The sequence below is a fragment of the Pimephales promelas genome, chromosome 7 (genome assembly GCF_988280905.1).
Source record: "Pimephales promelas chromosome 7, fPimPro1.hap1.1, whole genome shotgun sequence".
Classification (NCBI taxonomy): domain Eukaryota; kingdom Metazoa; phylum Chordata; class Actinopteri; order Cypriniformes; family Leuciscidae; genus Pimephales; species Pimephales promelas.
This window is the reverse complement of record NC_142775.1, coordinates 26,330,421-26,343,916: the sequence shown is the minus strand read 5'-3', so window position 1 is coordinate 26,343,916 and position 13,496 is coordinate 26,330,421. Positions and strand designations below refer to the sequence as shown.

General features: G+C 37.8%; 1 protein-coding gene across 5 annotated transcripts; it reads right to left on the bottom strand.

Moving 5' to 3' along the window:
* Positions 1-56: 56 nt before the first annotated feature.
* Positions 57-13,415, bottom strand: ift88 (intraflagellar transport 88 homolog). Of its 5 annotated transcripts, XM_039655792.2 has the most exons (31): positions 13,176-13,317; positions 12,762-12,848; positions 12,627-12,689; positions 12,455-12,514; positions 12,036-12,089; positions 11,878-11,941; positions 10,893-10,962; positions 10,668-10,758; positions 10,472-10,576; positions 10,288-10,390; positions 10,064-10,178; positions 9,709-9,940; positions 9,555-9,625; positions 9,338-9,424; positions 8,739-8,838; positions 8,236-8,322; positions 7,920-8,106; positions 7,658-7,766; positions 7,359-7,509; positions 6,706-6,821; positions 6,571-6,623; positions 6,406-6,471; positions 6,203-6,309; positions 5,626-5,686; positions 5,460-5,504; positions 5,129-5,188; positions 5,007-5,036; positions 2,215-2,259; positions 1,836-1,883; positions 709-822; positions 97-401 (listed from the first exon to the last, which is right to left on the bottom strand). In XM_039655792.2, exons 2-31 carry the CDS (start codon positions 12,846-12,848, stop codon positions 280-282), a joined length of 2,703 nt encoding a protein of 900 aa, XP_039511726.2. In that variant the 5' UTR covers positions 13,176-13,317; the 3' UTR covers positions 97-279. The 5 variants fall into 5 exon arrangements, with proteins under 5 accessions (XP_088989414.1, XP_088989413.1, XP_039511726.2 ...); XM_089133288.1 differs by lacking the exons at positions 5,007-5,036; positions 5,129-5,188; positions 5,460-5,504 and having other exon boundaries at positions 57-401; positions 13,274-13,415; XM_089133287.1 differs by lacking the exons at positions 5,007-5,036; positions 5,129-5,188; positions 5,460-5,504 and having other exon boundaries at positions 57-401.
* Between the last annotated feature and the right edge of the window lie 81 nt (positions 13,416-13,496).

The window sequence follows — 13,496 nt, the reverse complement described above, 5'->3', positions numbered from 1 at the left end:
ATCCTCTGTGTTCCTTTCAGGTATTTAGGTGATTGAATCAATAAATATGTAGCATATATAGAAAGTTGATTTAATATTTCAGACTTACAAAACATGCACGTCTTTATGTTATCCAGGTTTAATGGTGTAGTCATACAGCAAAAAGCATAGTAAAGCATAACGAAGGATGTAATGAAGTATTTTTAAACTTCAGTGCTATTATTTGTACTGGAAATGCAGACAAATTTAGTATCTAGATATATATTAGACTTTCCACTGAATTGATCTCTATTGCACACATCACTCAGGCAGTAAGTCATCTCCTAGCTCTTCATCAGCAAACTCATCTTCCTCGGTGCGTTTCCTTGCTGCTGTTTTTGGTCTCTGCATTTGAGGTCCCAACGGATCGACATAAGATGCATCTAAAGTGATGAATACAATGAGAGCACTAAGTGGTAATAAGTACAGGCCAGACCAGAATCATTTCCCTTTACATGAATGAGAAAACTCTTAGCTATAATATAAAGCAGCAAGAAAATAGGTAACATTATTTGATTAATGGAATGTTACAATACATTGTCATCATACATTTATGCATTTGCTAGATCCATGCTCTACTGTGTGAACTAAAGGAATGCAAAACGCAAGCACGGTTTGTTTGGTGAAAAAGTAATTATTCTACCAGAATTGTAAAAAAACAAAAAAAAAAACACCAAAGTTGCTTCTCACCTATTTCCTGCTGAGTGCTGGCCTCATACGGCTCATTGGACCCGGGAAGAGTTTTCAGTTTAATGCTAAGCCTCTCACCCTTGGCGCTGGTGCCATGGTTGCTTTGTCCACTGTCTGAGAAAACACATCCACATGTTGGACTTGGAAAATATCTGGAATGAGTGTTATTTTACAGTAGTGTCTGAACAGAAGGGGGGAAAGAGCATTTGCATTTAAGTCGCCACCATCGTCAATGCAAGCCATGCTCTGTTAGAACTCTGGTAAGCAAAATAACAACAAAAAAGCAGGAAAAGCAACAGCTCAAGCTTGCACTTGAAGCAAAGCCTATGTGGAACAATAATCGTAATTAAAGTGAGTTCATATGAATAGCATAATTGAAAGCATTTGTGTTGTACAAAGACATCGGAACACAGCTGCATTTCACATTTCGACTGTGATGACAGAGCACTGAGGGGCAGATGTGGGACCGGAGTCTGGCCTGCAGGTAACTTTGAGATCTTTAAACGTCCCAGCGACAAAACTCAAAGGCATAAAAATTACAAGCCTTTTGCTGACATAAATTAGTTTTCCATACCCTGTCCACCTAACTGAGGAATCATGCCAGAATCAAGAATCAACATTTATCACAAAAAGCTAAATAAAAACTGCTTCGGGGTATATTTGTAGTCATAAAAAAAAGCATATTTATTGTGACATCAGTTCAAGCATCCAAAATAGCAAGTGATAGTAAAAATAATACAGTAAGAAACTGTTGAAATCAAGCGCACTAATACCGGGATAGTGTTGTTCAGTGTACTTGTGAAATATTTCACTGGTTTATTTGCACTCTGTGCTTTGCAAACAGAAAGGAGGTGCTGGAAATGCTCTGTCAGACAGTGAGAGCGGGATATTCCCTGGGAATAGTGGTTTTGGCAAAAATAAATCTTCAGCACATGTTTGCTTTCTGGTGTGCTGTGATTGAAATGATGTCCTTGGACGCTGTATCATGATGTGGAAACTTCAGGCACTAAAACATCTTGATACATGGACTAAGTAAGTTTAAGTTTTCCATGAAGCTATGGGTTTTTTTGTTTTTAATCATTCAGAGAACTGATCATCTAAAGTGCACAGTGAAATAGAGTACATACCTCTGCCCTGCTGCAGCACAGGACTATACTTGGCTTCAGAGCGAGAAACTGCAAGGAAAAGAAAGGAAAAAGAAGAAGACAGATCTCTGAAGAGACAGTGGAAAGGCTGTACAGAGCTGAGAGCCTATAAATTGGGTTGCACCATGCAACAATGAGGATTTTTTTTTTTTTTTTTTTTTTTTTTGTGAATAAAGTGGTAAAACTAGCATTATGTGTTGAGTTACAACTGCAGGGCAGAATTTGAGGAATGAATGACATCTGTAACAGGTGCAGCAGCAGCAGTTTATTCCTGAGCTGCAGAATGCTTGTTGTAATAGTCATACAGATGGTGTGTGTGATCTCTTCCTCTAATGTAATTCTGTAATGAGTGTAGTCATACCACTGGCTCTCAGAGGAGGGGTATTGATGGGGCTTGAGCTGCTCCCTTTCAGGTGCATAGCCATGAACAGAAAAACAGAGATAAACAATAAAAGAGAACAATAGATTACTAACAGAACAGAAATGAAGCTGACAATATAAAGCGAAAGAATGCAGGAAAAGAAAATGCTTTCTGAAATAAAGAATAATTCATTTCGGTCTTATTACTGTCTCATGAATGTGATTATATGCAGTGTCTGATTGGCTGTAAATAAATAACCCATACACAACCATTCAAAAGTCAGAAAGATTTTTTTTGTTGTTGAAAAATTTGAAATTGAAGTTTGATGCAATTAAAAATGCATCAAACTGATCAGAAGTGACAGCAAATATATTTATGTTCTCTTACGAGCTTAAGCTACGTTAAAGATTCATCTTTTCGGAGAAGTTCAGGCCAAACAATTAATCCTTTAATTTTGTACCCATTGTCAGCGCAGTTCAACTGCAGCAGACCATGATCGGGCCAGACATTTTAGGCCGCTCGTATGAGGAATGAAACGTTAGACTCGCAGCGGTTCTCAAACTGGGGGCCGTGGCCCCCTGGGGGGCCACTAGATGGCTCTAGGGGGGGCGCAAAGAAATTCTAGAATATGAAATTATTTAAAAAAAAATTATTTTACCTGTATGTAAGTTTGGATTGTCCTATGTGAAATCTGCATTGCATGATTTCTTTTATATTGTAAAACTTGTATAAAATTGTATGTCTTCTATATTGAAAAAGTATTTCTTTAAGTAGAGTAGAATTTTTTGTTTCTTGCTGAAAAAACAGATTACTGTTCAAACTTGAGCCACTGTCATTTACTACCTTAAAATGTAAGAAGTTTAATGCACTTTTTTTACAATCAGCAAATTAATTTTTCAGTGTTTATCTTTTACTATGAACATCACAAATGTTCAGTATTCAATACTTTTGTTGCACTTTTCAGACAATATTACTGTTAACTGTCAAAAAAAACATTTTTATAAAAAAAAATGTTATATTTAATGAAATGTACAATTTAACTAATTTTGTATATTCAAAGACATAAAGCTAAAAACAGAACTGTTGTTCCAGCATTGTACAAATTCATTTGTTTTTGGTACAATCTAAAATTTGTAAGTAAAATTGTACGTTTGAGGATGTTTTCGTTATGAGTTTTCTTTTGGGGGGCCACAAAAGGATTCACCCTACACAAGGGGGCCTCCTCCTGAAAAAGTTTGAGAACCACTGCGTTAGAGAGATGGGTGCTTGACCGGTCTCGGCGGACTAAAAACACACTCGTATCTCATGTCGCCGCTGACGCATGTGCGCGGGAGCGCGACCGTTTTCTGTAAAGTAAAAGCTGACCGCGAGCTCAGAGCTGCGTAAAATTATCTGCGAGAGCCGGATGTTTGTGGCAACAGGACTCCTCAGAGAGGAGTTTATGGCCCGTCTAACAGAGCGGGCAGAGGGGGGACGCGCACACGGGCTCGTGGGCACGCTTATGCACTCTGACACTCGAGCGGGCTCTGACAGAGACAGGGTACATGTGGTGCTTTTGTGTATGGGTGAACACAGGATTGTGAGCACTTTTTTTAAACAAGAGGCTTTTATGCAGAGGGGGGACGCGCGCACGGGCTCGTGGGTGTGCTTACGAACTCTAGACACTCGAGCGGGCTGTGTCTGCTTTAAGTTCCGGTGAAGCGTATTGCACGGGGGGGCGGGCTCGCTCTCTTGTAATGTAAAGAAGGCTAGCTGCGGTCGGCACAGCTGCAGTGGCTCGTCCCTCATATAGCGCGGTGGCAAGCAGCTCGTGAGCGGCGAGAGGGGACGGGTTCAACGCTTCGAGTCAAGCACGCATGGTCGACAACGGAAACCTTTCCCTAGAGAGGTAACGTTAACATCCACCGTCGGCGAGAGAGCTCTGTGTTCCAGTCCCAGGCAGAGAGCGCAGACGACGGCGGTCTCCAGTGCAGAGAGGGGCGAGGCATGAGCCGCGGGTGTGCGAGGCATCATTAAAAAGACGCTCACTGCTCTTTTGTTAAGTTACACAAGCAAAATACAAATGTAAAAGATACGTCGCTGGATGGCGTCAGCTCACAGGATGGCTGAAGGTGACAAAGACAGCCGGCTTCCTCAGACTCTGTCCAGGCTCACTAGATTCCTTCTCGACGGCGACAAGGCTTCCTCTCGGAGATTAGCAGGCGCGAAGAGCCTCGCTGAAGTAATAATAAACAGAAAACAGCGGGAAACTCGACTATTTATAGACTGCGTGTCAGCTTCTCATTGGCCGCGACTTCAACCGAGTTCCCTCATAGGCTGTAGCAGTTCTCCCTGAGCGAACCAATGAGCTGCTAGCTAGCCCGCTCATGGTCTGCTGCTTTGACAATGGATACAAAATTATAGGATAATTTTTTGGCTTCAACTTCTCAGAAAAGATTAATCTTTCCCGTAGCGTAAGCTAGCTTATGCAATTCTCGTGCCCTCATCTAGAGAGAACCGAGGTTATTTTAAATTGTAATAATATTTAACAATATTACTGTTAACTGTATTTTTACTCAAATAATTGCGGTCTTCTTGAGTATAAGAGACTTCTTTCAAAAACATGAAAACATTTTACCAATCCAAACTTTTGAATGACAGGGTATGTCGTTTATCTGGCTTATTTTCCACAGAAATGGGAATTATGGCTTAATTAATTTTATGAAGAATCCCTTATAAAAAACCGACCATAATAATAAAGTAGCTTTATATCATGTCTGATTTATTCTACATAAAGCATGTAGTGATCATACCACTGGGCTTTTGGGGGTTTGAGCCTCTTCCTAAAGTGACGACGTGAAAATACAATATTAGAAGAAGAGATAGGTGAGATGCAGTAAAAGGCTGATAACAGAAAATGAGTGTGCTGCATGACCTTTAAACCCAGCACTGCCTGAAGCTGACAACTGGACATCACCTGATATGAGATCCACATCTGATGTCCCAAAAGACAAGTGAAGAATGAAAAAAAAATATATATATATATATATATATATATATATATATATATTATTTCAAGACAATAAACTTAAAATAAATAAACAAAAATCAAAAGGGAAATTGTTAGATTTCAAATCTCTAGATCATGTGATTTAGTTTAGTCCTAAAGGAAAGACGGTGTCTAAGTAACATACATATTCTTTTTGAAAAATCACATCACAGGATGTCTCCACTAAGTCACTATATTAGGGCAGTTACAGTCATACCGCTGGGTTTCTTAGGGAGAGTGTGTGTAAGGTTTGATGTATTTCCTGTTTACCAAGAGAGGCGGATGACAGGTTGATGGAAAAAGTAAAGTAAGAAGCATTTATTGAGTTAATGAGCAGTATTTTATTTCAAAGTTTAATCAATGAGGTTGAGTTAAACACTCACCACTGCCAGCGCTGCCTTCCCTGCGCCCTCGAGCACTGCTCTCCCTCCCAGATCGCACCCTCTGTGTGTGGGAATAACAGCATGCTGTCAAATACTGCCCATTTCTCCAGCTCTGAATATGGAGAATGTGCTCAAATATTTTATATACAGACCAACACACAGGTTCCTCAGTGTTTACTGGCTAAGAACAGGTGAAGAAGAAATCCAAGTAATCTCTTTCTTAAATTCCAACACTTGATTTAGAGTCGCTTATCCCTCTAGTCTAGACAGTTTTATGTTGTGATGAGCAGGACGAGGGACATGAGAGCGGTGCGAGGCCATTGAAGTGAGTGATAATGAACGACACCTGTGAGACGCACCGATCTCGCATCTCTCCACTGTCGTCACTCCTCCTTTATGCTTCCGCTCCTCTGTGAGAGATGCGAGACCGGTGCGAATTACAGGTGTCGTTCATTATCACTCACGTCACGCCACTTGTTTTGCTCGCCACTTAATTATGTGTTTTTTTGTTCACTCCTCACTTTCACTCTAGCTAAAGAGGCCCAAATATAAACAGCACCAAGAGAAATCAGTGTACCTGCTCTCTGATCTCCTTCATTTTTTCAACTTTCTTCAGTTTGGTCGCATAATCCTGCACCTCTTTTAGTCCCATATCAGTGCACAGCCTGACCAGGAAGCGTAGACCTGTGCGAAAGATAATGAATGGCAATAGATGCAAAGCTACTAGATAAGTACAAATAATCAAAGGGGCAAAAACTGCTGTTGTGTTGAGCACAATACATTCAACATTTTCAGGAAATTTCCGATGAATGTCCTTGTAGGTCTCGAGTGCCTTTTGATAATTTCCTGAAAACAAATGTAATACATAAATCATGACTCTGAAGGCACTGAGATGACAGCTTATGGCTAAACTTATTAAATGTATTAGTGATATCAAGTTCATACCACTTCTCCTGTAACAGCTAGCCACCATCAGCTGCCACTTGACCTGTGTTGGTCTAAAATTCATGATACATCATTAATATCTTCAAATACATGCAGAATATTCATGATAAATACATAAGATATTTAGTATCTTACTGAATAAGGGTAGCTCTCTCAAAGTACTGAATAGCTTTCTCACAGAACTGGGTGTCGATGTAATATGCTCCCAACCATTCAATGACACTAATGTTTGAGGGAAAATACCTGTACGACTGAAATAAACATGAAATTATTTTTTTAAATGTTACCTCTTTTGAATTTTTGTAATAGACACCAATCATAATAACTGTAATACACAAATGATATAGAATATTATTTTTAGATATCCACTAAAATCTGGAATGTGATCTATATGATTGCCACCTATGCACGTCTTGCTTTCTAATATTTTTTTTTTAAATAAAATTATATTTAATGATTTTTAACTGTTATTTAAAGAAACCAAGACATGCATAGGTGTCAGATATAACCAGTTTAGATATAAAAGGATCTCAAACTAGTATTTAATAATTTAATTTGAGATTTAATTTATCATTATTAAATATGTTACATTTAAACCATTTTAAATACAGCTATTTATTTGAAAAATGAATGTATAAATGTATGATGACAAAAAAAGTCCTGCATTTACTTTATTCAAACCGCTTGAGATGTGACTAATGATTGTATTGAGCATGTCATGTCATGTTAAGAGGTGGAACATGAGACATGTCATGTTAAGTGGTGGTTTTAGGGAAAATCGTTTTTACCTCATAATAGTACTGGAAGGCCTGAGATTTGTCTCCTTCATTGTCATAGAGGTCTCCCAGTTTGGCCAGCACCTGGGCATCTGTGGGGGTCACACTGGTGAGCTGCATCAGCCACTCAATGGCCTGATGAGGGTCCTCCAACATCTCATATCTAAAGCTGCTTAAGGAATATGACTCTTAACAAGCACTCATCATATTTATGTCATGATATTTCTTGGAAGCTGAAATTCCCAACCTGTCATAAAACAGACTTTCATTTAATATAAATTTTGAATACTGATGTTTAAAGGGAAGGATACAAATTAGCCAGCTGGTACATGACCTGAGCACTGTTTCTGAGGATAGCGTGCAGTTTGAGGAAGCAATCCAGGGATTCCTCCAGCCTACCCAACCTTTTATAGGTCAAACCTGCATGAGGATACAGAGATTTCTGTTTTGGACTTACATTATTAATACATAGTCTTGGTCTCAGCTGAAACGTAAATGTAGAAAGGTTAAAGCACGTATAATGTAAATCTCATGCAGTGTAACCCTCAGGATGTCATATTTGTAATGGCAGACCTAAGTTATAGAGAGCTTCAGTACAGGATGAGTCATTGCGAAGAGCCTCCTTATAAAACTCTGCTGCTTTCTCATAGTCCTCTTTCACAAACACTGTGTTGCCTTTGTTAATGAGGGCAGCAGGGTTGTAGCGATCGGCGCTCATGGCTAGCTCAGCATAGCGGTCAGCCTGGTCATAATCTTTTTCCTGGACACATAAGCAGCAAAAAAAGAGCATTATCTTATTAAGCATATCTGAGAACCTTATTAACACAATATGATAAATACAGTAATTTACATTTTTTTAAATGTCAATGCTTTATAGCTCTGTACTCACCAAAAAGTAGAGAAAAGACAGATTAGTGGCAGCAGCACTTTTTACTCGACTGTCCTTCTTCTCAAACATCTTTAGTGTCTCCACTGCCTGAAAATAAAATAAAACAAAATATGTGATTGAGCATATTAAGCTTATAGTGTTCGCAGTGACCTCAAGGAAATGTGTGACATAAATAAATTATTTCTTTGAATAATACACTTGAGATACATTACATTACATTAGCTGCTACATGAAATGAAAGAAGCGAGGCAGCACAACACAATATCAGCACATGTATACAGGTCCTACTGCAGAAACACACAGGTTCTCCAAAAACAAAAACATACCTCAGCCTCAAGAGTCATGCAGATGGACAGGCAAGAAAACAAAATAAAATGGACCATTGGATGTGAAAAGACAGAAACAAGGGTTCCACACAGACATAGAGCCAAATGGCTCTCTTCTGTGGTAATACAGTATGTCAAATGCAACGCTATTTGAGTGTGTCTCAGGGTCAGATCTACCTGTTTGAAGTCCCTCTGTCTTAAGTATGTAATAGCTTTATTGATCTCCAAGTCATTTGCAAGCTCCACGTATTGTGAACCCTTCACCATGTCCACACACCTAAAAAAAAAAGATGGATGAAAAATAACTATTTAAAATAAATACTATTGTTGAAGGAATGTCATGGGATTTGATGCCGCTCGTGGAACATTTACACTACCATTTAAAAGTTTTGGGGTTGGTAAGACTTTACCTTTACCTTAAATCTCTTATCTCTTGAAAATACAGTAATTAACAGTAGTATCATGAATTATAAATCCTGTTATGGCAAAGCTGATTTTTCAGCAGCCATTACACCAGTAGTTTCACATGAGTTTTCAGAAATCATTGTAAGAAACATATCTTATCAATATTATCCTGCTTAATATTTTTGTGATTATGCATACAACTCTGATATATTTCTTCAGTATTATTGAATAAAAAGAACAATCTTTATTTGAAAAATAAAAATATTTTGTAACATTATAAATGTCTTTATAGTCACATTTGATCAACATAATGCATTCTTTCTGAGAAATCTTAAAGACTCCAAACCTTTGAATGATAGTATACTACTTACCAGTCAAACCCAGCTGCAAATGACGACTCAATGGCAGGAGCAATAAGCTTAGCTGAGGTCATAATGTATTTTTCTGCTAGTGCTTTCCTAGAAGTAAAACAAAACAAAATGATAGAAGAGGATGCAGATACACTGAAATGTAATATGTGGAGATTAATAAATGCCAAGCTGTAGACAGTATTCTAGATCTAACAGAATGTGTAATACATTATAATACCTATCCCTTTCCATTTGGTGAAGCTTATCATTCTTTATTGCCTCAATCACCATGTTTGCATGAGGGTCATCCTGAAATGTAAAAAAGAAACATAAAAATTTGATATAATTCAGTTTAAATGTGTGACTAACAAGGATTTTAACGATACACTCACATTTGCAGGGATATACTTGTCTTCATCATCAATACCAAGGGGCACACAAATTAGTTTTTGAAAAGCTTTCTTCATCCTCTCACGGTCTCCGATGGCATAGTAGCACAGGATGAGGTTGAAGCCTGTCTTTATGTTGGGATTCTCACTCATGATGTACTCAAAGGATGTGATGGCATCTGAGTACTGGCCCATATGTATGAACACAACTCCAATGTTCTGCATGATCTTGATCCTATAAAATTAAGGAAAGTTACATATTGAAAAATCCTGCTAAATTGCTTACAACCTGAATACATTGAAGGGTTCAAATCAAATACGCAGTTCACACAACAAACGTACTGAACTAAGAACTGACCTCATTGCATTGTGGGCATTTGAAATCTGATCCAAAGCCATGCGGTAAAATTTGATGGCTTTTGTGTAATTCTTTTGCTTGAAATAGATATTTGCCATGTTTACTTTTAACCGACCTATAGTAGGGAAAGTGGTAACAGAAAACCTCAAATTAGAAACACATTTATATTGAATGTAATTGAATTTGGATTAAGATATTTTAAATAATATTTGCAATTAACTCACCGGCATTATTGAACATTTTGTTCTTCACAATGACTTGGTATGTGTTCAAAGCCTCAGTGTACATGTCATTACTGGCATATTGGTTTGCTAAGTTAAACAATACCTGAACAAAGCATAAATAAAACATGTGAAATTTCTGAGTTTTCAGTCAAGATATGTATTTTATATGGAGCAATGAACTCACAGAGTAGGTAAGATCCAGATTGATGTGGTCTGCAGTGCCTGTTTGTTCTCTCTGTCTCACCAGAGCCCTTTCCTTCCTGCCCGCCTCTTTGGCTTTCTCTAGAGACTGTAGAAAAAAAGATAATTCAGCATCTAAATAGTCATCTTTTAATTTTTTTTTAAAACCATGTATAGCAGTTATACCCAGCTATACCCACCAGCTGAAGATCCCCATGAGCATGAGCGAGACAGCTCTCCTCTATCAAATCATTCACCTTCTTTTCCAGGATCTTTATCTTTTCCTCTGGACTGAACAAGAAAACAAACAATTAAACCAGAAATGTGTGTCCGTTTCCAAGTAAAACTATAGATGTCAAGGGGGATCTAGTAAACAAAACTTGACAGTGGCTTCTCAAGCGCTATGAAAACAGATGGACGCATACGTGTCTTCGTTCTGTCTCTCTAATGGAGGGGCTGGTCCTTTTGATTGTCCCAGTGGATCAAACACTGAGCCTGCAAATTCAAAGAATTAAATTAAACTCAGAAGTTAAAATATATTGTGGTGGATTGTTAATACATAAGATTTATAATGTTACTAACTATAAAAAACGTATTTTAGATGAAGCATCTTATGATAAACTTTTAGCACATTTCCTGTTTTTATGTGTGATGGTGACTAACTTTCCATTCTAGATCTAACAATAAACCAAATTAAATCTTACCGTACTTCCTTTTAATTAGGATGTAGCCATCAGACGAACTTTCAATATAATCCAATATAACCTTCTAACAAACTTTTGACTTAATGTAACCTTGGTCAATTGAACTTTGAAAATACAGTCAGTTCTTTGACTGTATTGTGAAATGGTTGATTGAATTATTAACCCAATGTTTTTTGATGATATAAGATATTTTTGTTGAAATGTTAGTCATGATGATTCTATTTTGATGTGTCTGACTTTATCCTATAAGCTTGTTGTATTCTTATTTTTGGTTGAGATTCTCTGAGAACTGCTTGAGAACTCCCGGCCGTAATAAAAAGCATTTAAAGAACAATTACTCAAGTCTGTCTGTCATTTAAGCTGTGCAGTGAAGAAAACAAGGAAGTTAGAACTGTCGATGCAACTGTAGACTGGCAGAGTATAGAATTTAGACGGATGCTGTAGTCGACTGGAGACTCGCTGAAGTATAGGGAGTGTGATGCTGTAATCGACTGGAGACTCACTGAAGTGTGAACCTAGCTAACGTCAATATATAGATGTGCTAGAGTATAAGTTATATTAGTATAGTTAGTTTTAAGGAAAAAATCTATAATAGGTAGGTTTGAGGAAAAATCTATAACAGTATTTATTCAATATCATTATGAGACAGTTAAACATAGAGTGCCTGGACAGCACATGTGCAAGAGGGTTTCTTGTGTGAAAGCACCTCTAGCTATAGATGAAGAATATCCTGCTGCCCGCACTGCAGTCATGGGGCGAGCCGCACCGTCCTGTACAACACACACACACACAAAAAAAAAGAAAACAAATAAAATTTCATTGCATATTACATAAAGAGGAAATAAACAGGAAATTGTCTCCCACCTGAACAGCTCCAGTCATAGGCCTTCCCATTGCAGTGCCAACAGGCACCCGAGACTGGAATATTAACATCAGAAATATAAGACATAAGAGGAAATAATAAATAGAATCAACTTACTTTACTGACAAACTCAGCCTCGAAATTCCTTAAGCATGAAATACAGTCCATTTCTCAATACACCGTAGTAGTCCATTTCTTTTTTTTTTCATTTCTATACGATTTAATTTTCCCGATATTTGATTATCTTGATTCTGACTGTATATTCTCTCCCCCCTTAGGGCCAATGATCTTTCCTGTCCTGACAGTTTTCTCACTGATTATAAGACATAATACATTCTAACATGCCATCACGCTAACTTAAAAAGCTATTTTATTTTGAGTCAAAAATGTAGTAGTGTTAAAATCCATAAGCTCTACTCACCCCATACGCTGTCCCAATCGGTCGCCCTCCAATAGCAGTGCCAGGATATTTTGCGGTCATCTAAAAATATTCATTAAACAAATATAGTGTCTATTATTAATGAAATATGCATGTGTACTGATGTGCCTGTACTTCCATAAAGCACCTTTAGTAGCAGATGCTATTCACTTACTGGTGGTCTTCTGCCATGACTCGTCCTGACGGCCTGCTGAAAACCCACATCGTTGTTAAGATCCTGCAGGGACAGGAGAATGATCATGCATAAAAGCAAGTGACGACATTTAATAAACGCAAGGTATTTTTGTACCTCTGAGTCAAAAGTCGGATTGTAATCATTGTAGCCTGTATACAAATCATCATCCTCTTCTTCTGGGACAAGATGCACGTTCTCCATCTGAAAAACAAACAAACAAACAAAACAAAACTCGTAAAGGTCTCTGATGTAACTTAAATGAGACATTATATTTGGAAAAGCAGGAGATCATATACAGGCTAACGTTAATTATAAGTAACGTTAACGTTAATGTTAATAAGAATAGAAGACATTCAGGCAACAATGTAGACACTTTATCCAGACTATACAGTGGGAATGGGAACATATTTAAAACAAGAAACTTTTATTTTGAACAAATATGCGAGTTCCTCTGTTAAACCATTTTTGACAAGATATCACGTTCGTTTAAATTCTGCATGGCTAAGTTAGCGAGTGACCATAACTTACCGCTTATCTCGTATACGAGTAAGTTAAACGTCCAACAACATCTGTGGTTGTGAATTATGATAGTTTAACTTAGCCGGTAAACAGAACACTTTGCTTACCGAAGAAAAGAGCAAATTAATGTCCGTATTAAGATGAACTATCCAGTGTTTGTGGCCCAGCAATAGCTAACGTTACTGCTCGCTAACTAAGCTGAGCAACAACCATCAGTTGCTAGGATACAGAGAGGGGTTGACATAAGCTGCACACGAGCGATTACGAGCGACATAGTTTATGTTCGCGTCTTTATATGTTTTCTTTTATCATTGTATTTCTAAATAAAAG